This window comes from Filicampus tigris, chromosome 3 (genome assembly GCF_054856515.1).
Source record: "Filicampus tigris isolate MCC_2025a chromosome 3, RoL_Ftig_1.0, whole genome shotgun sequence".
NCBI classification, from domain to species: Eukaryota; Metazoa; Chordata; class Actinopteri; order Syngnathiformes; family Syngnathidae; genus Filicampus; species Filicampus tigris.
This window is the reverse complement of record NC_141219.1, coordinates 14,375,440-14,399,468: the sequence shown is the minus strand read 5'-3', so window position 1 is coordinate 14,399,468 and position 24,029 is coordinate 14,375,440. Positions and strand designations below refer to the sequence as shown.

The window sequence follows — 24,029 nt, the reverse complement described above, 5'->3', positions numbered from 1 at the left end:
GGGAAATCTTCTGTTCACTTCACACAAACAAACAGAATGGGTGTCATTTCTGATTTCTCACCCATTTCACCCATCAAAAGCAAAGAATGTGAACAGAGCTGAGTTGAGGAATAAATAGGAACAAACAAAACAAGGCACATCATCATCTGTGATGTGTCTCTATCACATCGCATTAGCCCTCATGTTTCCTTCTCATGCCTGCGTTTGCCTCCTTCCATCTCATTTTTCTATTGCCACCTCCTGTGCTCTCATTTTGCAACGGGCAGCTGTCGCCTGTGTGTGTGTGAGTGTGTGTTTGAGTGGGCTGTCTGTACGGAATGCTGTGAGTGGCCTCTACTGGCAGATTGAAGGGAAATAAAATGATTCAGAGATAAAAATGAATGTTGGATAGCAAAAAAACAAAAAATGTTGCATGGGAGAAGAATGTAGCATTTAGCTTGAGTCAAATACATATACAAAGCAGTATCCTTGAAATGTCTACACACACCTGTCCATATGCCATGTTATTATGGTATCAAAAAATCTGATCAAATGACCAAGACACAGCAATTTAAAACTCTATTCACCATGAATGTGATATATAATTAATACAACTCAATTGAAAATATGACTGTGTTCAGAAATGAACCAATGACGTTCAAACTCATGTTAAATGGGACTCTGCTACCAACATAGCCTTTGATTAACCCAAATAAAGTTCAGCTATTCTAGTAGGATTTTACATTACCCTGTCATTTTTGTAGACGTGGCAGGGGTCCCCAACCACAGCACAAGCTAGCATCTCCGTCGCTTAACGCTAATATTAAGTGAACAAGCTAGCAAATGAGTACAACAAACAGACGTATAGGGCACCACTCGCACTCGCTCGCTTTTTTTCATTTGCTATTATTTTAATATCTTCTTTGTATTATCTACCTTCACACTAATGAAAGAATAGTGTTCAAGGTGCAGGGATGAATCAGCACGAGGCTTTGGCGATAGTTTCGAGCAGTTGATTTTTAGTAGTTGAATAAATACAAAGTTTTTAACTCATTTAAGAATCATTTTCTTAATCATGATAGCAATCACAATCAAGATAATTCTGGTCATTAGTTTTTCCATAATCGTCCATCCTATTGAGGAGGAACACCGTGGCTACAGAAAGCAAACCAGCCACAGTGTTAATCTATTTATTCATTTTACCATTGTCTTATTGAACATATACAAAAACAATTATTCAAGCAGATTTGCTGATCAGGTCTCCCAAGAGTATGTGGTAAAATGCATTATGGTCTGATAAAAACAGTGTTGAACTTTTGGGGCATAACTGTGATAAAAAGAAACATCTTTATCACCAGAAGAACAACATATCAACAAAAACATATGATGTTGGCAATCATTAATGGTATGGCTTAAGTCAAGATGGATAGACTAATGAATGCTACTATTATATACAGGTAAACTTTGGCCAACAATTTTCTTAATGAAAGATGAAGCGAAGTCCACCTATCAATGTAACAATGAACAAATCAACAAAGATTTCCTTCACCCAGCCAGAGCCCAGACCTAGAACCAATGGACAGCAATTTTCACCAAGGTATGTTACAATAAATTGAAATTTCCCCAGCAATCTTTTACAAATGAATTGTACTGTTTTGCTTTTGTTGTAATACCTTAAGATTTCCTAGCTATTTAACAGTGTTTTAGTTCCTAAAACCCTGAGTGTATGCAGGTGTGTGTGAATGAGGCTACGTTGGACGCAGCACAGAGAACAGCAGGCCATGGATTTATTGCTTACAGGGGAGTAGAAGGCTGCGGGCCTCAGGGGTCTCTTCTGACATCAATAAAACAATGACAGACATCGACCCGACAACAGCCCACTTGCTTCATCACGAGGACAAAGTAGTATCAATAGTTACAGAGAGAGTGGCTGAATATGATGAGTGAAGTACAGAACAGAGTGTACATGGAACATAGGTAAGTGATTTGTGTCATTAAACACACGTGGTCCTGCAAGCACACATGGAGGTTAATTTCATTCGAGATGACAACAAGCTAAGTAGACCGGTTAGAAATGTGCTCATACAGTAAACTGTTTTGCACCATTTCAGTTATTCTGGGCACAGCTAAAGCGGGCCCACGTGCATCATCCCTACTCCACTATGTAAGAACTTAAGTGCCTTTGTTTGCGTCAGCGGATATCCCACGCAATTGCGACGTGCAGTTAGCTAGCTAGGTATGACTATACTCCAAAAATGTATCTTTGCTTCGGAAAGTCTGACAGCCAGCGTGTGGACTGTGGCTTCACGCTGCCGTGGCGGCTTTCGAGCCTCGTTATCACGGCGTGCAAAAGCCACCCCAACAATGATATTTGATATTAGAGCCAGAAAATTCCAAAAAGGAGATCAGATATATATTTTGACAAGGCTGTGGAAAATCTAATATTGATGCACACAAGAATATAAGATCTAAGAAGCAGTGCCGCCTTTACATACTCATAGGCCCCGGGGCTAACCAAATATAGGGCCCCGCTCCTTGACTCTATAGCCCCCATTCCAAATTAGGGGCGAACATTTCCGACTGTTGGAGAAGGTACAAAAATGCATGTTCATGTCACGGTTCGTTCAAGGTCGTAAATGTTCGCCAAATTGTCATGAGACATTCGTCAGATGTTCGCCTGTACTTTTGAGCATATTCAAAATTTCCTTGCAACAAGAAAAATCCGTACAACTGTTAGCGAACGTTTTGCAAACATTTGCAACACTGAACTATCCCTGGCGAACTCTGACGTGAACGCAACATTCGCTGCCTTTGAAAACACTGCAATTGTTCACTGCTCAGTGGCATAAAGGGCTTTTCTGAGATATTCAACTCCTTTTTGTAACATTGTCAAACAGATCAGCATGCATATTTATGCATTTTATAAATTTTAACAAATAGAACAGCCAATAAATCAAAAGCTTCATACATTATAGTTTTTATAAACCAATAGTGCATTTCCCAATCACTTCTATGAGGTCAAAAATTATATATTTTAATAGTACTGCACTATTAAAATACACTGTACTGATATAACAAACAACTACACTTAACCAAATCAGCACACGTGGTGCACTGTTGCGTCTACAATACTTGCTCAGATCACAATAATATGTAAAAAAGAAAAAAGTACAAAAACGTAGAAAACACAAGATAGAGGTCCGGACACTGGCATCACGCATCCCACAATGCTCTGCGCCAAATACAAACAACATCATTTTGGCAGGGTAGAAAACTTGCCACTAAATTATGGAAACACAACACTTTGACAATGGTAGTCAGGGAGCAAAAGATGGGGCGAGCATTCTACATGATGCCAAAAGAAGAACCTATTAAGTCGTTGGGCCGGTGTTCAGACTGACGGCTCATCCGGCCCGCGGGTCGCGGGTCGCTCTCGGTCTCACCCATCCGGTGAGCCTATTCTACAATGAGGCCGAGACGCCCTGCATCGGCATCAACGGGCATTCCGGCGAACGCCACGTTTCTTACGCCCTGTGAGCGAGGGCGGGCAGCCCCAGCCGGCATCTGCTCTGCACCGGTAGCAGCCACCATGGCGAGGGAAGGCCGCGGGCCAGCGTGTGCCTAACCTAGCCTGTCGGGCCGGTGTTGCCGCCAGTCAGCCCGCCCGCCAGCACAGCTCTGCCCTGCCTTGGCTCCGAGGCAGCCTGCACGGTTGATCCTGCTAGTATGCCAGTCTAAATGCTTAAAGCTTGCAAAAAGACAACACGGCCCGGACCCCAAACTTTGTAACCTTCCGAGACAATTTCGCAAGGACTCACCAGTGCAGCTGCCATTGTTGGAAAAAGTACTCCTGGTGCAGATGTGATATTCCAACCTGTCAACTCATTATGTCATTTTTATTAAAGTGAGATGTGTGTTCACTAGGACAGAATATTGACTGATAATGTGCCGCCAGCTAAGGTCCTGTCAGTTTGGCGCGTACACAAATATGCGCGGCGATCGGTCACGTGACGTCGGGAGCTCTGTACGTAAACTACTTGTATGGGGATTGGCTGAAAATTTTCATAGTACTGTATATCGTATGGGTGTGTGTTGGTCCGCGGATGCCATGATGACATGATTGACTGACAAATAAACAAATTACAGAATAATGTGCAATTTAATGCCTTCCGATAGGCCCCCTAGAGTGGGCTTCGTGTACTGCAGGAGCAAGTAACCCTTTCAACGGCACATAATCACCTACGGCTTGGTCAACTCAGGGCAAGAATGTAAAATGAGTGACAGAAAAACCAACATCTTTTATTATTGGTTTTTTTTTTTTTTTAATTCTGACAGGCCCCTGACTTCCGTAGGCCGCTTGGTTTCAATCACAGGTAAGCCTGTTGTTAAGGGTGGCCCTGCTAAGAAGCTGAAGAAAGTAGTGACGTAAGAGTAAAAATGAAGAGGAACGAAAGGGAAGAGGTGGCGACAATATGCTGTAACATCGAGTGGACAAAGTTGCCACTGAGTGATGAAAAGTCTATATGTTACCGTGGCATCATAAATTATGTCCCGCAACGTATGGTGAAAGGGGCACAAGGTTTGCTGTGTATGTGTGTGTCATCCAGAAATAGGACACCCACACAGTTAGTAGTTAGACAGATAGCCAAAGAAAACAAATGGCTTTTCTCACACCTGCACCCCTATTTTACAACGTGCTGCCCACGTGCACGCACACACACACTTTCAGACAGCTATATTCACACAACAACAGAGGAATTGATCAACAAGAGACTTAAGACTGTGTTAATATGTCCATACAACCAGGGTGCCATGGCACACTAGAGTGCAGAGAGAGATCATCGGGGGCACTTGTGCAGTGCTGGGTGAGATGGAAATATTCTGGAAAAAAATGTTGGGGTGGCATTACTTATTTTGCAAAAGCACTTTGTAATTCATTTTTTCTTTTATTTTTTATCTTTTTTGGGGGGGGGCACTTAGATAAACTGAGTGCATATATAATAACAAAAAAGAATAGTTCCAGTTGAAACTGAAAGTCGCAGCATGCCTTGAGGTGCCCTTTTTGTAAATAGTTATTAATAATTATGGGAATAGTGTTGTTAGTTCTTAATTATCTTCCAAAGTACTAGTGTTTCACCTCGTTATTTATAAATTTTCATTAACTGTTGTATTAAATTATGCACTGTAGGTTTGTGTTGCATGGTGGTTTATGACTTGCCTGGTTGTTATTCAGTAACCCAGCTGGTGGTAGCTTTGTGGTACTGATATTGTAAGGAAAAACATTTCTCCAACAATTCAAATTGCCTGCTGTCATTCTTATTGGCCATTGTCATAATCCTTCATAAGAAATGTAAATATTTGCCTAAAAGAGGCTAAATGACAATAGTAACGATAGGAGAGAACTGGACATATTTGGTCATACCGCCAAGCTCTAAGGGTGCCATGGCAAACTATCCAAATTCACTTAATTCATCTGAAAATGATGATTTATTTATTAGAACGATATCTTTGTCTGTCTAAAGTACGCAAGTGATGCACTGTGACAGAACAAGCTCTTCCATTAAATGGCAGAGGGGACAATAACCTGTCTCTCCACCTGTTGCCATTCATAAAACAGAGGAAGTGAGTATCACAGCTCTGTGCTCAAAAGAGGCCCACGTTATTTTGTGCGTGAATTAAGATGAGATCAGCACTATTTCAGTATTCATACTTTTGTGTCATTTTTGTTTGTTGGTTTGTAGTGAGATTTTCTAAATGGATGCCTTAGCTAAAAAAAAAAAGGATGGGAAACATTGGTGTACTCTGACATAATCTTGTTGTATTTAAATAGTTAAAACAAGGTAAGGTTTCCATGGGTATCTGTATAAAAATTGTGATATTTGAAAGGTGCAACACTCAACTTTAAGTATCACGGAAGTTAGCAATTCAGCTTGCAAACCTGACTTTTCAGATGCAGTAGGACACAGCCAGAGGTGGATTTGTGAGCTTGGCCCAGTGTACCATCCTCGACCACAGAGAACACCGTGCTGCTACCTGTGCGCCGTTTGTGTGTTTACTAATAAATCATCTTATTACACATCATAAGTAGGCCATCATAATTAATTGGCCAGTCGAGAGAAGCTCTGACAACAAGCCCCCGGCGGTGAGTATACACACACAAATCACAGGCAGAACGCCCGCACACAACGGCTACACTTAGAAGCAAAAGCCTCTGAAATTGTGGACATGGATACAAAATGAGAGTGTTTACCAACATATTTATCTCAAAGATCCAAGGTCATTAAACCAATCAATTATTTCACCTATTCTTACCCTCTCTACTCTATAGTGTAGTGCACCTTTGTCACCTTTTGTTGTGGGCACACCAATGCAAGTTGCACGGAGAGCAATAATGTCGCACATCCTTGTGCTGTGTGAGAAGGTCAGCAGCTATTCAGATAGCAGAATGAACAACGTTCTTATACACATACACACGCACAATAACGCTCACAGCATGTGGAGAGCAATGTCCTCGCCAACAGACAATACGTGTGAGTCTGTGATTATGAAAAGTGCAGCCAAGTGTGTGCGTGCACACACAGCTGCTTTGTTTCTAAATGCCTGCATGCATGCTGCCGTATGTACGGTGACCAGGATATTGTCCTATTTAACATTAGCGAAATGGATAGTGAGTGGAAGTGGTTAAAGGAAGAGTGGGAAAGGTGACCCTGTATAGGAAGAATGAATGACCTCTGATAGCCATCTTTAGATCAGTGGAGAAAAAGATACCTGATTGGGCTTTGAATAATTTAAAGGGACATTCCACACAGTCTTGTAACCCCACCCTCGGACACCCAGCTAAAATAAACAAATGTTACTCTTGACTTCAGATGAATGGCTGATCTAAAGCACCGGCTGCAATGTTTCCCCTAACTTACATTAGTTCTTATTTATTATTTAATCTGGATTTTATACATGGAAGAGTTTTTATCTGAAACATAATACATTCAACAAGATTACCTCATTTTTAATCACAATCTTGACAATTGAAGGTCACAGGACGAGTGGGAGATGTTATTGTGTCAACAGTGCCGATGACGAAGTTGGGCAAGAAAAAAAGAAATGTGCTGTGCTAAAGCCATAGAAGTATGAAAATAAAGTTGTCATTTTAAGGCGACATTTTGAGACTACTAATTTTAGGAGAGCAAAAATATAAACTAAAATAGAATCGTCATTTACAAGAAAACAGCCTACATTTTACATAATATACAATTTCAACATGAGCATGAGAGACAGACTGCTGGTGTTTGACTGAGCCATTTGTAATTTTACATTTCTGTTTTATTTTAAAAATGTATTTTATTACCCCTTTTCAAGTGACACAAACATTCATACAGACACTTAAACATTCCCTTAAGTCACAAAATGTGACAAAAACTAAGAGTGAAAGAGACTTGTAGTAGGGATTAATTTCAAAACATTAACAGTGAGAAAACAGTAAAAAAAAAAAATCCAATGAAAAACAAACAACTAATCGTGTGTACCCACTCAACTCAAAAACAATTTTAAAAAAGGCCCTCAGTGTTAACAGAATCAATCGCAGCTCACAAAACATCAACTAAACTGCAACCCAATGATGAGCTTCATTTAACGCGTCAGTCACTTGAGTCAACACACATTTAATGAAATGCTGGCTCAACAAAATGTGCAGACCATTCATCAAACTAAACAATCAAGTGTACTTCCTGCAAAAAATTTAGAAGACAGCAAAAAGTGTGGCAGCGCCGCTGCTTATGAAATTCATTTGCTAGTTACATATGAATTCCACACAATGAGCCTAACATAAGAGCACAGCTCCGTGTTAAACGTATGTGTGGCAGGTGTGATGGAAAGATTTATTATCGTAATTTGTTGACACATGCACTCACGTTCATGTGAGACAGGTGAAAGGCCAAGGTCAGGTTTAGCGGGGTCAAGTTCAGTCGGTCTCCCTGCTGCACTGCATTATGCAGTCAAGGGACGGAATTAGCATTACAACCCGATTTGGTCAGCCTCTTTTCTGCAGATTCATCACAATAAGACACGCACACACACGTTAGTTAGGATTAGACACATCATTGATAAACAGGTATTCAAAATGCATGAAAGAATTTAATAGAAATGTTTTGAATATGGCAGACTGCCGCTTTGTTTTAGCCCCCATGTGTGCAAAACCAGCCTGCATAAGCTTAGATCGAAAATGATGTTCTATATTTCCTCAGTTAGTAAGCACCCCTCTAACAGATGATGTGACCCAATTGTATCATGCAATAAAGACAAATAAACGCCTCTTTTTTACCATCAGAGGGGGAAAAATGGGTGGTAACTAATTACCGCAGTTCACAGACACGATTGTTCACTCGGACCTTAAATAGCACTTGTCAACAGCAAATTTTATTCATAGATAGCATTACGTGTCCCTAAATGTATTGTTGATGGCAATTTCAAAAATGTCTTTACTTTTTTTTCCTCAGGTTTTAGAGATATGTAATTTTTTTTTGTTTTTAAGTTGGACTTATAAAACCTTGCACAATACGGATTTCATCATGCATTGTAATTTATAGCTAGAAAAATATATGTAGCATAAACCTAAAAAGCTATAACCTAACCTTTAATTCATAAATATTACTGACTATGTTACACATTATTTCTATTATTGTCATCATTATTATTATTATCATTATTATTATTATTATTTTGAAAACCTGATGCACTAGAGAAAAAAACAAGTGGAGATTCAGAAAAAAAAAATCATCTAGAAAAGCTTACTTGCACCCTCTGATTAAAAAAAAAATTGTAAAAATTTATTGACCGGTGTAGTTAACCGCTGAGCCCGTTTGACTATCCAAAACAGCAGCACCTAAGCACAAACTATCTTTGATTAAGTGGATTGTTGTTAATCGTTATTTGGAGACGACGTGTTTTCCAGGGATTAGTGCTGCAGTGGCCTCTCACATGCTTGCCCTACAACGTAGATCGAGTCTATGTTTATGTTTAGGTTTCTGCCTAGTCTCCCTCAGCTCTCTTGTGTTTCACAAGTTTCCATAGTAGTCATTTTTAATTTGGATTTGGTCCCAGTTTGTCACAAATCGGCATTAACTCTTTGCCTTTCTCACTATTGCTACAACTGTGCAATTTGTTGAAATAATTACTAACTCGCATCGGGAGCGCAGCAATAGATGTGTCAGGCTGCTTTGGAATGGAAACACCAGGTTAGTGATCGTCCAGCGAAACAAGGAGAGACGCAGAGAGGGGAAAAACAGCCTAAATCTAAATTAAGATGTTGGATGCTGGCTTTCCAATAGGACCTTGACACATCAGTTGACCTACTCATGACAGAATCCCAGTGCCGCGGATTTGGAATTCTATTAGTATTACCAGCTACAGGGTGGGGAGAAAAAATGTCATCCAGTCATCAGGAAGAGACCAATCCATAGCTTCTATCCATCAGCCAATTACTGGTGCTAAAGTGGAATTAGATAGGTATTGACAATGAGAGGAGGTGGAGGGAGATTAAGGGGAGAGATGGAAAGACGAGGAAGGAGGAGGGGGTGAGGAGTAGAGTGGTGCAGTCCTGCAAGAAATGTGGGTGTGTGCGTGCGTGTGTGTGTGGAGGGGGGTGTTGTCATTTAAGTACTATTTGTCTGTGATTGGCTGGCGACCAGTCTAGGGTGTACCTTGCCTCTCAGCCAAAGTCAGCTGCGATATGCTTCAAACCACCCACATCCCTAGAGAGGATAAAGTGGGACAGGACGTATTTCTTAGTACTAAAGCCAGCTAGTGGATTAAATCAGTAAACTAGAGTGAGCAATAGTTATGAAAGTGAATGGCGTGGAAAACATTGGGGCCATTTTGTCATACAAAGGTGACATTTTAACCAAATTTTAGGATACTGCCCGACATATTTTTTGGTTGAAAACAACCCAACCAAAAATATTACATTCCCAATTTTGTCACTGTGATTAGTACTATAACAAAATGATAAAGCAAATATTATTTATAGTGAATGTTAAGCCACACTATGAAATGGATTTATGCCTGCATGGCAGATCTTTATAAGTTATTGGAAAAATAGCCGTGGCGGTGTATTGACATAGCAGGCTCTCAGATCAATACATCGAGAATGGGCAATACATTTTAATTTAAAGCTGTTCAAACTTCAGCAGCAAATCCATGCGGCTCAGAGCAGAGCAGCCTCATGCCTGCCCCATCCCGGCAAACATACTTGCACACATACGCGATCTGAAGACAACACACACAGACGTTAAAAAATATAGCGACCCAGTCTGCTTGATCGCGCGCTTTTTATATGTGGTAAATTGCGGATTAAACTTTTGAAAACTACTTCTAAACAGGTCTCAAATCTAATGGTGTAGACAATTTATCGGTGGTGCTAATATGCTACAGAAACTAACTGAAAAGCCTGACATTTAAAGGTGACCAGCTGTCAAAACACTACTTTATTGCTATATTCATCTAAACATGTTCGCTCGCATGAGGGCATGCGTCTGCCAAGCGCAAACAACTTATGCATTAATGTTGAGTTATTTTTAAATCAGATACAAACAGCATCTGTAATTGAATGCCCAGTTTTACCGGGAGATGAGCAGGAGGGCACTTCTGACATCTGCTTTCAGCCTGCTCAATTAGCATTATTAATTAACATGAATCGATTGACGCAAATTCCTTTATAAAGCCCAAGAATTAATCACAGGACTTTTCATTCTTTAGTACTGGCAAATCATTTATTGATCATCCAACAAGCGAGACGATGTGACTGTATTGTATTCCTATTAGGTTCTGCAATCTGAATTCAAACATAGTCTATCATTACCACCTCATTTTCCCACAGATTGTGATTGTTTACACATTTCCCCGAAACATGGTGAAAAGTTGTAGTTAGATTCCTTATCGTTCATATTTAAGGTACACAAATAATACTGTTGACTCAATATCACTATATATGGTGGCTTAGAAAATTCCCCATTTCACCCCCACGAAAAATACACAATTTTCATGTTTTATTTTCACTGCACATAGTAGCTTTTATGCTGTAAGAAATTTAAATTGCTCTAGCTCCCATCACTTTTTAAAAATAAATTAACTACAAGCAAACAATGCAAGCAGGAAAATATGTGATCTTGCTGACAGAGTGGACAGTGACAGGGTGGACATTTTTGGATAAAGTTAGCATTTAATGAGCACATGATGACCTTTCACTTAGAAACTTGATTCAGGTAGTACGCTGACTGTGTATTGTTTAAAAAATGCATTTCTAATTTGTGAAAGGTTTTTATATCAATTGATATTTCCTCATGACAGAGTGGAGTGTTAAGAATCAACTACACACAATATGAAAATTACATGAGTGTAAATGTTTTTTCCACAATTATCCATTGTTTCAGCCTCCATTGAAGGAAGACAAAATGTTGGTGGTTATGTCACTGAAAACATTGCTTGCTGAAAGGGCAGTCACACCATTATGATAGTGTGGACAGCAATTGTAGAGTCACATGTATGATGTTCAATCTGATTATAGGAATACAATGTGACCCCAAAAAGTGATTTTTTTTTACATATTTGTACAGGAGGATGCCATCTACAGAATGTAATTTAAAAAAAAAGAAAATTCCATCATTGTCTTAAATTAAAAATGTCTTCAATTACAATGAATACATTTGTTTTTCTTCCATCAGTCTTGGTTTTATTGGCTTGTTAAAAAGTTACTGATTTTGTTGTCACCTGGTAGAATATACATGTTCAAAATGACTCATTTTATTAAATAACTTGCTGTGAATGATAAAACCATGTTTAAAACATGATTTAGAATTATTTAACAACTTATCACATACAGTGCATCTTGTTTAAAAAATGGTCTGCGTGCAACTGTCTGGCCACTTCTAATAACACATTCGAGTTTCATTATTCTGCCACATTTTCATGAAGTGATTCCAATCAGGACACCAAAGGCGCTTGATTGTAATACTGATATGATTATCAAATTTAATCCACATACCAGATACGGTTATGTTACAAATCATCCACGCAGCTTTATTCTGCCCAGTACAATATGAGCATTGGAACTGGAATTCAGAACACCAGAGAGATCCTCCTATATAAAAAATAACAATTAATATCAGTTCAGGGTGTACTCTCTTGCCCTATAACACAGCTTGGAGTTTTTCAGTTTTAGGGTAAAAAAGGGAAAACAATTTTAGGTCAAACTTTTACCTCTAGTTAATCAAGTACATTTTGTGAAATGCTAATCCCTAGTCAGAAGCTGTCAGTTTTCACCTGGAAGCCAAATTGAACATAAAAGTTTTATATTTGTATGAAGAATTCATCAGTACAGGTTGTGCGTTTGTTGTTCTTGTCAAACCATTTTCTCTGTTGTCAAACTAAAGTGTTGTCATGTCTGGTAACAGTGGAGTCAGATAAAAATGAGGACTGACTATTCACAATTAACACATGGCTAAACAAATTTTACACACAGTCCCTAAGGGTTTCATCATGTGAAGACAAATAGTTTCAAATGGCGCCGGGACACATGCTGACACACACGCTCTCACATTCCCACTCAAACACACCTAATATTGTTATATAGCTGTCAGCTTGGCAGTGGTGTGGGTTAATCAGAGAGGCAAGGGGAAGGGTGCTATCTACTCACCACACTGCCACATTTATCGATTCCATTTACACACAAATACACTTGCACTCAGACATGCGCACACACATACACACACAAATTGACACCCATTTTCTCCACGAGAACAGGCACCCATAACACCCCTTTAACAATTCTATTGGCCCCAAATAGATTTTCCCATTTTAACGCCATAGAGGCAGGGGAAACACTGGAGCAGAACTGAAAGTGATATAAATGCATCAAAAAACAGATGAACAAACATTGGGGGAAGATTTATTACTGGGAATTTTAATAAAAGTTGGAGGCGGATGAATTGATTTTGGTTTAAGGGCGGGTGTTCTAAGGAACAATTTATTGGGATGGCCCAGGTAAGATGCATTATTTTCCAATTGTTATCCGGCTCCGCTGTTTAAGGGGCTGATTTGTGTTGTGTGTTGCATTTTATGGGTAAGAAGCAAAGGGGAACCTTCAATGATTTAGGTGGGATGTATTAATCAAAGGCAGCTTGTGTGAACCATAGATCGCCACGCCAAGGAGGCACAGGTGACAGCTCATTCAGGGGAAGAATGTTTTGGGGCTGCACATCACCGCTTCTCAATTCCACTTCCTTCTTCACACTTTCTCTGCCTCCCTCTTTTGACATCACCGCTTCCTGCTTCATCTTCTTCATCCGCCCCCCCTCCCCCCCTCCATCTCTTCCCAGCTTCCTATCCATGCCTCTTGGCCACAGTTCAGCGCACATTTGCTTTTAATTTTACGAGGCCGAGAGTAGCATTTAACCATCCATGCGGCAAATAAACGGGGATTAGGAGTATTTAGTGGTTTCCTCCTCCCTAAAAGCCTCATACTTCCTCGCTGCTCAGTGACCTTTGCTGCTGCCTCTGACATGTGAAGAGACAAGCCCATCATCATCATCCGACATACACTTTCACTCTGCTTCCACTTGATATGGCAGTGCCTGTAAAAGATGTACTGTTTGCCTTTGTGCAAATGGCTCACTTGCCACTCAGTCAGCAACTTAGTTTCGACGTGTTGGTCTCTTTTTAGGTATTTTAGTCAGCTGTTTTTTGTTACTTTGACTGCCATGTCTAAGCAAGGGTGGGGTATCTTTTTTTTTTTTTGCCATCACGGGCCGTTCCAGTTTTAACAAAGCCCATTGAAGGCCACACTAAATTTCTGAGAACATATGATGCAGCAATTGAACAAATTCTGATGATCCCTATCAGGTAGTTTCACTTTACAGGGACTTTAAAGTTACACAATCATCTTTATTGTATGGTATGCCTTGGCTACACCTAAGCCTGGGTCACACGGGACGATTTTAAAATTGTCTGCAGACTTCCAAACTCTGAGAGACCCCACACATGACTGGAAAAAATCACACGCATTACAGTTTTGAACATACCGTTTGTGGTGTGCAGCCACATGGCAAGATCAACACATCACAGACGAACCACATTCATTCAAAGATACGCTCACGTCAAACGGAAAATCTCGCAAAACTCTTCAAGATTAAACAACTTCGGAGTGAACAAACATGGCGGGTGAAAAGGCAGCAGGGTTCTCAGGTTATGTCTTGACGGTGGCGCTAGTTTGCCAATTATTTTTAGTGGAAAAAAGTAACAAAAAAAGAAAAGATGTTGGGCTCTGTTGCGCCATGACTGTTTTCATTTTGGATTCCCACCGCGCATCTTCGCCGCCCCGTCACCTCGCTTTCTGATTGGCTGTACATCACTGTCAACCGGCTGCGTGCTCGTTTATCCTCGGGGAACAGCACACACGGCGCGAAGTCGGGTCAAAAAAATCCAACATGTTGAATATATCCGATTTGAGGTCGGACGTTCTTCCGAGCGGCCGAGATCAGGCTGACCAGACCACACGCGGCAGGATCATCTGCTAAAATGATCTTTGGAGCTATTACAAGAGTCGGATCCGACCTACGATTGTCGGGGGGGGCAGATTCGAGGCTAAAATCATGCCGATTATCCTGCCGTGTGAACCAGTCTTAACTGACACTTGGGCACAACTGTGCTTAGTGTGTATATTTTTTTCCTTGTAAATGTCTCAATATGTGTTCACATCTGCAACATTTTAAGATTTCCAACCGCTCACATCATGAAACGAATTACTACAGGAGTCGCAGCAAAGTGAACACTAAGCTCTGTTTATTAGACACTCCTCTATCTAAATTCACAGCTTAATGTGCAAGCCAACATACACACCTGTGTGATGAAAGGCTATTTGGCCAGGCCCAGTCACCTGTGGACAAGGTTGATTTTGTTTACTTGAATTTTGTATTGCCTCTGTAATGAATGGGCTTTTCTCTGTGTGGACATGCACACAAAATGTGAGACAAATTTCCCAAGAAGTAATATGATTTACATTCCGTTACTATTACAATTATTGTTTTAATAAATGTTGAAGAGAATTTTGTTTTTTTATTTTGGAAAAAAAAAAAAAAAAGGTTACCTTTGCATTTACACAAAAAGACTCTCGGGTACATTTAAAGTAAAAGTTCAATCATGGTAGTCATTCAGCCGTGAATATGGGAGTGGAAAAACAAATCTGTGTGCAGGAATAATGGCCATGGTGGCTAAATCCAGTCAAAGTTCTTTGGACACAGACTGCGAACCACAAATGGGCGGCTGTTGATGCGTGTTATCGTGTGGTCACCTGCAGCAACCAGTAACTACTTCACATTTTAAGTGTGGCCTGAGTATCCTGTGACCACCGAGGGTTTCCATTTACCGACGGTGCACAATGAAAACTGTTACAGGCAATTTAGTCCCATGAATATTTCTTGAATAGTTACCAAAGATTTGAGCACCAATTATAATTTAGGTCATCATTTTGCCAGCATCCTGCGATTGGCTGGCAACCAGTTCAGGGTGTACCCCGCCTGCTGCCCGAAGACAGCTGGGAAAGGCTCCAGCACCCCCGCGACCCTTGTGAGGATTAAACGGTGTGGAATATGGATGGATGGATTTTGCCAGCATCTACCAATGAACTCAGCAAAAAAATATTTTTATGTGTACAGTATGCCATTGATATATTTTCAGTTATCAGACATTGAATTCTTTTTGGTTATGATTATAAGATAAAAGCTCCAGGTCATTTGTTCGATTAGCATGGGAAGCTATTATACAGTTGACCATGGACCTTAGCATACATACATAATTCAATTGATTAATTATTAAGCCACGGGTTGTGCTAGATGGTTTGGATTTTTAATTCCATGACTGACTTTAAGACCATAAAACATCTTTGGAATTAACTGCGATAGAGATTGTAAGCCAGACCTTCTCTCAGGTCCAATATCAGAGCTCACAATGGCAAAAAAATCCCACAGACACACTCCAAAATCTTGGCCAATGTATTCTACTCTCCAGCTACACGGTAGGGACCGAGTCCACGTCTTACTTTCACTTCCAGTAATAGTCATGCCCAAGTATCCTACTACCTGTGTCCCTATTGAGTAGAATGTACAACCCCTTTCATTTTAAAAACACACACACAAACAAATAAGTGGCATCAGGAGCCTCTGTGGCCGTTGAATAATGCCCAGAGATCCATAGTAGCCAAAGGTTAAAGTTTAGACAATGGACTCAGAACTCCAAACAGTGAGCTGTAATGAGCTTCTCTCTGTCTCCACGAATGTCAAAAGAGGGTACAAGCATTTTTGATCTTCAACTATGATAGTGATGTCATCATTGTACCTTACAGTTTTGATGGTGGGTCTGAACAGTGTACACTCACAAGCAAAGACTGCTAAAGACTGTGTAATTGGTTTGGGTAGAGTCATTCTCAAGGGAGCAGTGGACAAAGGCAGGTGCACCCCAAGCTACATGACTCCATTGCCATTACTGCCTGCCTGAGGCTCATGTATAGAAATGATGAGATGCGGTTCGTATGCCTGACTGGCTAATAGTGGGTGGCTGATTTGCACGTTTGGTTCCGTCCACTCCCCGAACTGAGGCTGCAGTACAGGCCTATACATGATCTATTCTAGATATGTGGTGGACATTAGCGCTTTCATCAGGCTAAAACAGCAATACAATACATGAACCCTCAAAATTGACAACTGCCACCATTTAGAATTAAACTGATTCGAATACAGCGGGGCTATCAGCAAAAGTTAAGCAAGCATGAAGAAAGGAACTTTGACAAGAACAACAGATGTCCCTGTAAATGAAGAGATTCATACATCATTAAATGACGCCACATGTCAGTGAGTTAAATTAAAAAAAAAAAAAAAAAAAAAGCATCCGTCTATCTGAGCCAGAGCTGCTGTACTTTTCCTGTGTGTGCATGCTGCTGTTTGTGTGTCAGGGCTGATTGCTCTTGACTTCATTAATCTCTGCAGTGCGGTTATGATTAGCTCTGCGAGGCATGCCAGAGGACATCTGACACGCTCACACACTCACCGTCAGGTCTGGCCACCTCTCAAGCCTACCTCAGTCACACTCCAACCAATTAGCTGGGAGCAAAGAGGGAAAAAATGTAAGTGACGTCCAGTGACGTCTTTACTTCTTCCATTGTGATATAAAATGCCTCTCTCGTAAGTGTCAGGTTTTCACACGTCACCTACATTGATTGTTTGAAAGTCTTCTGCCAAGTTATTTCTGGTCTAAGTTAGTGTTACTCAAAGTGAGGTGCGTGGATCATTATTGTCCTCAAGAAACCCTAAATGGTCTGTGAGTAACTTAGTGGTTGAATTTAGGGACACTGCCTCAAACATATACATGAACCTGTACAGGTAATGTTTAGAGTAACAACATTTCAAGTAACTGTTGCTAATATTAAAACTTCGTAGTAGAGAAACTTGCCTTCCATGAGTACCACTTTTGGCCCACTAGTCAGAAACGCTAACGGAAAAACGGAAGCCCGTTTAAAATGATAGTCATACCGGCCTATAGGCGATTACGGTTTGGTCCAGCCAGATAAAATGGCGGATAAACGGACGGCGGAAGGGTACACCGGCTGTAGACAGAAGTGGATAAACGGACTGCAAATTTTTTAGTAAAATGCTAAACTCTGATCATTACTTTCCGAATTGTTGAACTAATCGAGCAGTTGAACGTCTGAGGGTGCAATGTGGATCTGAGATGAAGTGGCCCACAGTCTTGTGTGTATTGGTCCATTTTGTGAAAATGTTATTCCAACATGGTTTTGGATAAGAAGCGAGTTAATAATTTGCAGGAAAGAATTGTGCAAATGCACATAAAATCAGAATCAAATTTTTAAAATCTCAGCCAAATAAAACCGCAAGACAACTCCATACACACACCAGTTATAAAAGTTAAAGTGCATGTGTGTATAATTTCAAATTAGAGACCAACATAAATAAAACATGTGGTAAAAATAGTGTAAATAGAAAAATGAAGAGTTTCTGTCAATGCTGAACCAGCACTGTTCATCAGAACTGAATTCCCCTTTCTAAAACGTTTGCAGTAAATAAAGGATCTATTTTGAACAGCAGTGCATCACGGATTACTAACTTTGCCTAAATCGGATTTGATTTGATTTAAATATAAACCACCCACAAAACATTCCGAAACTGGAGTATTTGGAACAATTACACTACTTTTCATTTTATATGCCTGACTTGGAGTTGTCCAAAACATGATTCACAAATTTAAGGCACTTTAAGCTGCCTCATTTGGTTGGTCAAATTCTGTGTCATTTATCATTCTTGTATGTACACACGCACACAAACACACACATACAGTACATACAGCAAACACGTTGCCCTATGAATCTATTTGTGTGATTGTGCATCAACACAAGACAGCGCGGTGACAAATTGTTGAAAGGAGGAATGAGAGGAATAATGATAGACAATAATGCCACATGTGTACTGTAGCCAGTGTGTGAGCATGTGTGCCGATGAATCTCTCATCGTGACAGCGGGGCCGGCAGCAGTGAATGTCCTTCTGGGTGGGACACACACACACAAACACACACACACACACACTCGCACACATTTACGCAGATGGAAACGACCACACTAATGGATCACCCCTGTCTGCACACAATCCGCCACAAATAATGATGAACCACCCCAGCATTAAACTATTTTACACAATGCTCAATTCATTACTTCTCCCTCCCTCTTACTCGGCCCCTTTGTGTACGTAGGTGAGCTAATAAAGATATGATATTTCTCCTCTATCGGCACAATCATAGTTTTTATCCATTAATAGAATATTAGGAAGGTAAATGAGGAAGGTGGGGGGAGGAGAAGGCTTTAAATTGGCTAAAAAGCAAGAGAAGCCCCAGGCATGAAAAACAACAAAACGAGGAAGTGCTTTCCTCGATGAAGAAGAGCAATACCAAAATATGCTCCTTTTAGACCACTGGTGAGCTTTTGGTTCAAAGAAATACTTACACGCACAGCTGTTCAAAGCTGTAATTGGAATGATTTATTGGAAAACTTTCATTCATTTGTCATTAAACTTTAAAAACCGTGTAATCTATAGGCAATACATTTGGTACAATTAATTACCGAATTAACTTTGATTAAGTCAAAATTATAAGCATGTATCATTGCAATCAAAAACATTATAATTTTTTTCAAAATGTACAAACTATGTTCAATAGGCCACTTTCAATTAATAGTGAATGCTTGCATTTACTTTATTAGGTGTGTTTAGCTAGCTCATTGCATGCAGTCTATTTTAAGCTGAAACACAAAACTTAAAAAGTGTGTTGAGTAATTTTGAGTACAACTGTACAGTATATATTCTATTTTAAGAATTTAATGGTTTGGACATGTAAAGTTGTTGTATTTGTTCTTATTATTTATGAAGAAACACTTCTAAAAGGAAACATACTGAATATCTTACAATCTTTCCTGTTATGGTCACACTCTTTGTTTTGTAGTTCAATTAAGGTGTTTACTTTTATGTCTTAAAGTTGCTATAAAGCTATTGCAATACCTGATAGACTGATTTAAAAAAAAAAAAAAATAAAGTATTCTACCGCTTGCAGGGTTCAGTGCTGCAGAGAAGAGAAGAGTCATTACGGATTTCAATTAAGTGATCCCTGGCCAGAGAGGGATGCGTCAGAGTGGGGGGATTAATGTGCTGCGGACAGATGTTTAATAATAATGGCCGAACTGGCCCTGCCGAGAAACACACATTCCACCCGCTGCACCCTGCTGAGGCACGCACACACAAACACATGCGCAGACACCCGATTCTAATCACTCATACACCGACACACACAATAATGATTCACGCACAGTGGGGAACGGAGTGTGACAGTCTTACTCACACATATACTCATCCATACACACACTGTCACTATATCAAGAAAGTGTGTGCGCATGTCTTTATGACCAGTGCTGGCCACAATGCGTATGGCCCTCATTTAGGAACAATGGGCATGGAGAATGACTGGTTGGATGAGTTTCCTGACTGCGAAGAGGTGACTGGAGGCACGGTAAATGACATGCCCCGTATGGAGAGATGGAGCACGCGGCAGACGGAGCAAAGGGAGAGGGTATGGATGGGTAAGGCTGGATAATGACTGCCTCACTTTGGAAACAAAACATTTTCTTTCAGCGTCATCATGAGGACAGCGGACGAGGACGGCGGATAAAGGAAGCCAGCGGAATGCCGGGATGACAATGAAAGAGTGTACAGTGGAACCTCCAACCATTTTAACCTTGCTGTTACACAAGTATGAAGCGGAGCAAATCACTGTATAATGGAAATAAAATAAAGTAAAACCACTCACCCATTGAAGCCTGACCGAAACGTAACCGTAGAGGGTACATGAAGTTTTTTGCAGAGTGATTCTGCCACCTAGTGGCATTTCATTAGTATCGTTTGATTATTAATGCCACGTATAAGGAGTACAATATGTTAGCATCTGCTTGGCTAAATTAATGTAACTGTATATCATATCATTTGCATTTCTTATGTTGTACTGAGCAGCCAGACCTGCTCCCATGTCTAATTCAGTGGAAGTATCACTTTTGGTTCCGTGTTTGTCGTTACGGCAACACTGTGAACTCGTGGTTTGCATGTTCCCAGGCTCCCTCTAGTGGTGTGTGAAAGAATCACTGAATTCAATCTCCAAACTGTGCACAATGTTAGAGTGGCTTATTTTATGTTTAACTATATTACATTAGTGTTTAATCTTTTTGAAATTTTTGGTTATAATATTTATTTAGGTGTAATTTTTAATTAAATTTTGAGTGGAATTTATTTTAATCAAATCCTTACTTACTTACAATTTCTATTTTCCTATATTCCAGGGTGATGTTTATGTTCAAGCTGTGCAAAATGTTACAGTGCCTTACAACATTATTAAATATAGCTTTTAGAAATAAAAATTCTGCCTTGTTTTTGATGAACAGATGTGTAGAGTTTGCATATTCTTGCTGTGCTTGCATATGTTTTCTTCGGGTACTTGGGCTTCCTCCTTAATTTCCCAAAACATACATATTAGGTTAATTTAGCAATCCAAATTGTTAATGTGTGAATGCGAATGCTTTTATGTCTATGTGCCCTGTGATTGGCTGGCAACCATCCTTGGGTGTAACATGCCTTTCACTCAAATTCAACTTGGATCGGCTCAGCTCAACTGCACTTACCGGTATATAGAAAAAGATGGATGGATGGAAAGGTTTTCATGATACATTTTTGTTTCCCAAGATAATCTCATTCTAAACATAATTTCCCGTTAATTTTCCACAAAAATAAAACAATAGGTACCACTGTATTTCAAGACAAGATCACAAAGAACATAGTCTCTCTAAACCTAGAGGTGGGTCATTAGACACTGTGTAAACATAGTGTCTTTCCATGAAGTGCTTTCACTCACTATATTTTGAATCACCCCCTCACCTGGTGACACCTAATCACCACGGCGGCAGGACAAATTGCTTGCTACCGTCGTCACAGTCTTGTCAGAAAATGATACTTCGCATTCTGTGTACGTACCGTCTTGTCACAGCCACGTACCTTCAGTAATTACCGGAGCGGCCATCCTCCCACCAATCCAACGATGGATGGCCCGAAGTGTAGCGGGTTCACCCTGGAGTCATAACTCTACGTAGGACATCTGCCTTCTGCTCTTCACAACTGCCGTGGCCTCTGGACAGCAAATTAGCCTGAGAGAAAAACAGAGAGAGAGAAAATGACACTTAACTCGCTGCAAAAGCAGCACATCTATATACAACACGTATAGAGACACTCAATGTCATTGACTTGCAGCATTTCTGTCATTTGTCTAGCTCTAAAAGGTACGGTTCCCCAAACATTGGGTCTAAACCCAAAATGGGTCATTTGTTATTGGGTCACCAATTGCCAGAATGAAATGCTATAAAGACATTTTATTAAATGGGGAGTTTTGAGTCATCTCTGTTTAAATACATTCTGTTTTCTTTATCATTAATTTCGATGCATTTTGTTATGGCAGTGCACAATGTATTTCAGTAACTTTGGGCCCTGAGGAGGAACCAAGTAATTTAGGTCTTGAGGAAAACTTTACAGAAACCCTGATCTAAGGAGTAATCCATAATATGTAGGCTAGACAGATATCTTTGCTTGCACACACACAGTAATGCTGAGGGGATCATTTCGACAGGTGAATATGGTTGAAGGGGAGGAGATGTGGGGGAAATGAAGAACGAAGTGCAGGGAGGAATAAACTGATAAGTGATGCTGAAGAAGGAAAGATGAAGATACTGTCAGGAAAGAGGCTAAATGGAAGATAGAAGGGAATGGAGGAGTTGTGGCATGGCAGATCAATCAATACACACAATCTGCATCCACAGAAGAGAAATTTTAACCTACTTAAAAAAACAAGTTATATATGTCAAAAATATTCTGCCCATTCCTGCTTCATTTCTAGAGTAATTTCAACAGTTTCTAACCTTGCATTGCATGTTGGTTTCTATTTTCATTTTGGAATACCTTAACCCTAATCATAACCTGTTATTTATTTATTTATTTATTTATATTTTTTGCTATTTATTTGTTGTTTGTTTAGTTCATTTTTTTCTCTTCTGTAACCCAAGCCTTGCACTTTGCTCTGCAGCTGTTGTTTTTTAAAGTACTTTATGAATACATTTGATTGATTGATTGATTGATTGATTGATTGTCGAAAAGTAGTAACTAAAACTAATTGTTATTGTAGTCCCGAAATGTGTTCATCAATGTGTTGTAAGGGTTAATTTTTGGATCGTTTACTTTACTTCAGCTGTAAACTAAACGAAAAGTGGACTGAAAACCATTTTTAAGCCATAGTTTAACTTGTTTAATACGAGCAATAGATTCACAATGCACATTTATGAACGGGGCTTTCTAAATATTTACTCTCATATTTGACTGCAGACAATACATTATACTGCACTGCAAATGACCTAGATGCATCACGTAAACACAAAACATGGTATTACATTTTGACAAAATGTAACTCACCTTTTGGACTAGCTTAGCACGTATGTGTAGGGACTGACGAGAGCCTCTATCAGCGAAATTTGCTTTAAAACAATCAGCTAGCTCTCATCGTGCGTGGTGGGAGGATTTGCGTCATTCTTTCAAAACTAAAATATTAAAACTAATTTCGGTATTTTCGGCACAAATGGAGTAAAAAAAAAACAACAACAACAAACAACATTTATTTTTATAACACCGGAAATAAACTATGACCTCTTGGACGTAGTTGACAGCTGTGTTTCCAGGGCAACCGTAAACGGACGCCGGAGTAAACATGGAGGAGCTCCTGCAGATTCAATGCGTGCTCGAAGAGTTCCGAAAGCTCCAGTTCTACAAAGCAAGGTATCACTAAGTTAGATAGACGACGCAAATAGGCTGGTTACACGTTTATGCTGCTGTGACAACTAAACAAGCAAGAGTTTATATATCCAGACAAAACTCTCATTATATATATTAGTAGCCTACTATGAATTCATTTTAAACACAGTTTGTCAATCAAATGTCGTTTGATATCACCAGATTGGAATTTGGTTAACCAGATACAATTGCAGACGGAAGTTTATAGTTGTGTTTGTGAAACATAAACATATATCTTTCTTTTTTTAAGAGGGAAAAATAACAAAACAGGTGTTTTCTTTTTTCTGCTTTAGGTTAGCTGAGGCAACTAGACAGCAGGAGTACAGGGCTGCTCTTCGGATTCAGAGCTGCTTTCGAGGCTACAGGGTGCGCTTTTATATCAGGTAATGCTTTATACTAAAGCACCAAGTCTTCATTTGTCATGTAACAGATTACTGCTTTTTATTTCATACAAGCCCAGTCATCTGACCGCCTCCCCTCCAGGGCTTATGAAATATATAGGCAGGCATGGGTATGTTAATTAACAGGGAATACCCTGATACTGGCTCCGTCCCACAATTGTAGGACTTCTGGATCTT

At 39.9% G+C, this 24,029-nt stretch overlaps 1 protein-coding gene across 2 annotated transcripts in view; it reads left to right on the top strand.

The window, feature by feature from the left end:
- Positions 1-23,316: 23,316 nt before the first annotated feature.
- The window catches only part of spata17 (spermatogenesis associated 17), a 37,275-nt gene continuing 36,562 nt past the window's right edge, over positions 23,317-24,029 (top strand). For both annotated transcript variants that reach the window (XM_086025858.1, XM_086025857.1), the window contains exons 1-2: positions 23,317-23,436; positions 23,745-23,834. In XM_086025858.1, the coding sequence (XP_085881984.1) occupies positions 23,369-23,436; positions 23,745-23,834 (158 nt within the window). In that variant the 5' untranslated portion in view covers positions 23,317-23,368. The remainder of the gene's footprint in view (positions 23,437-23,744; positions 23,835-24,029) is intronic.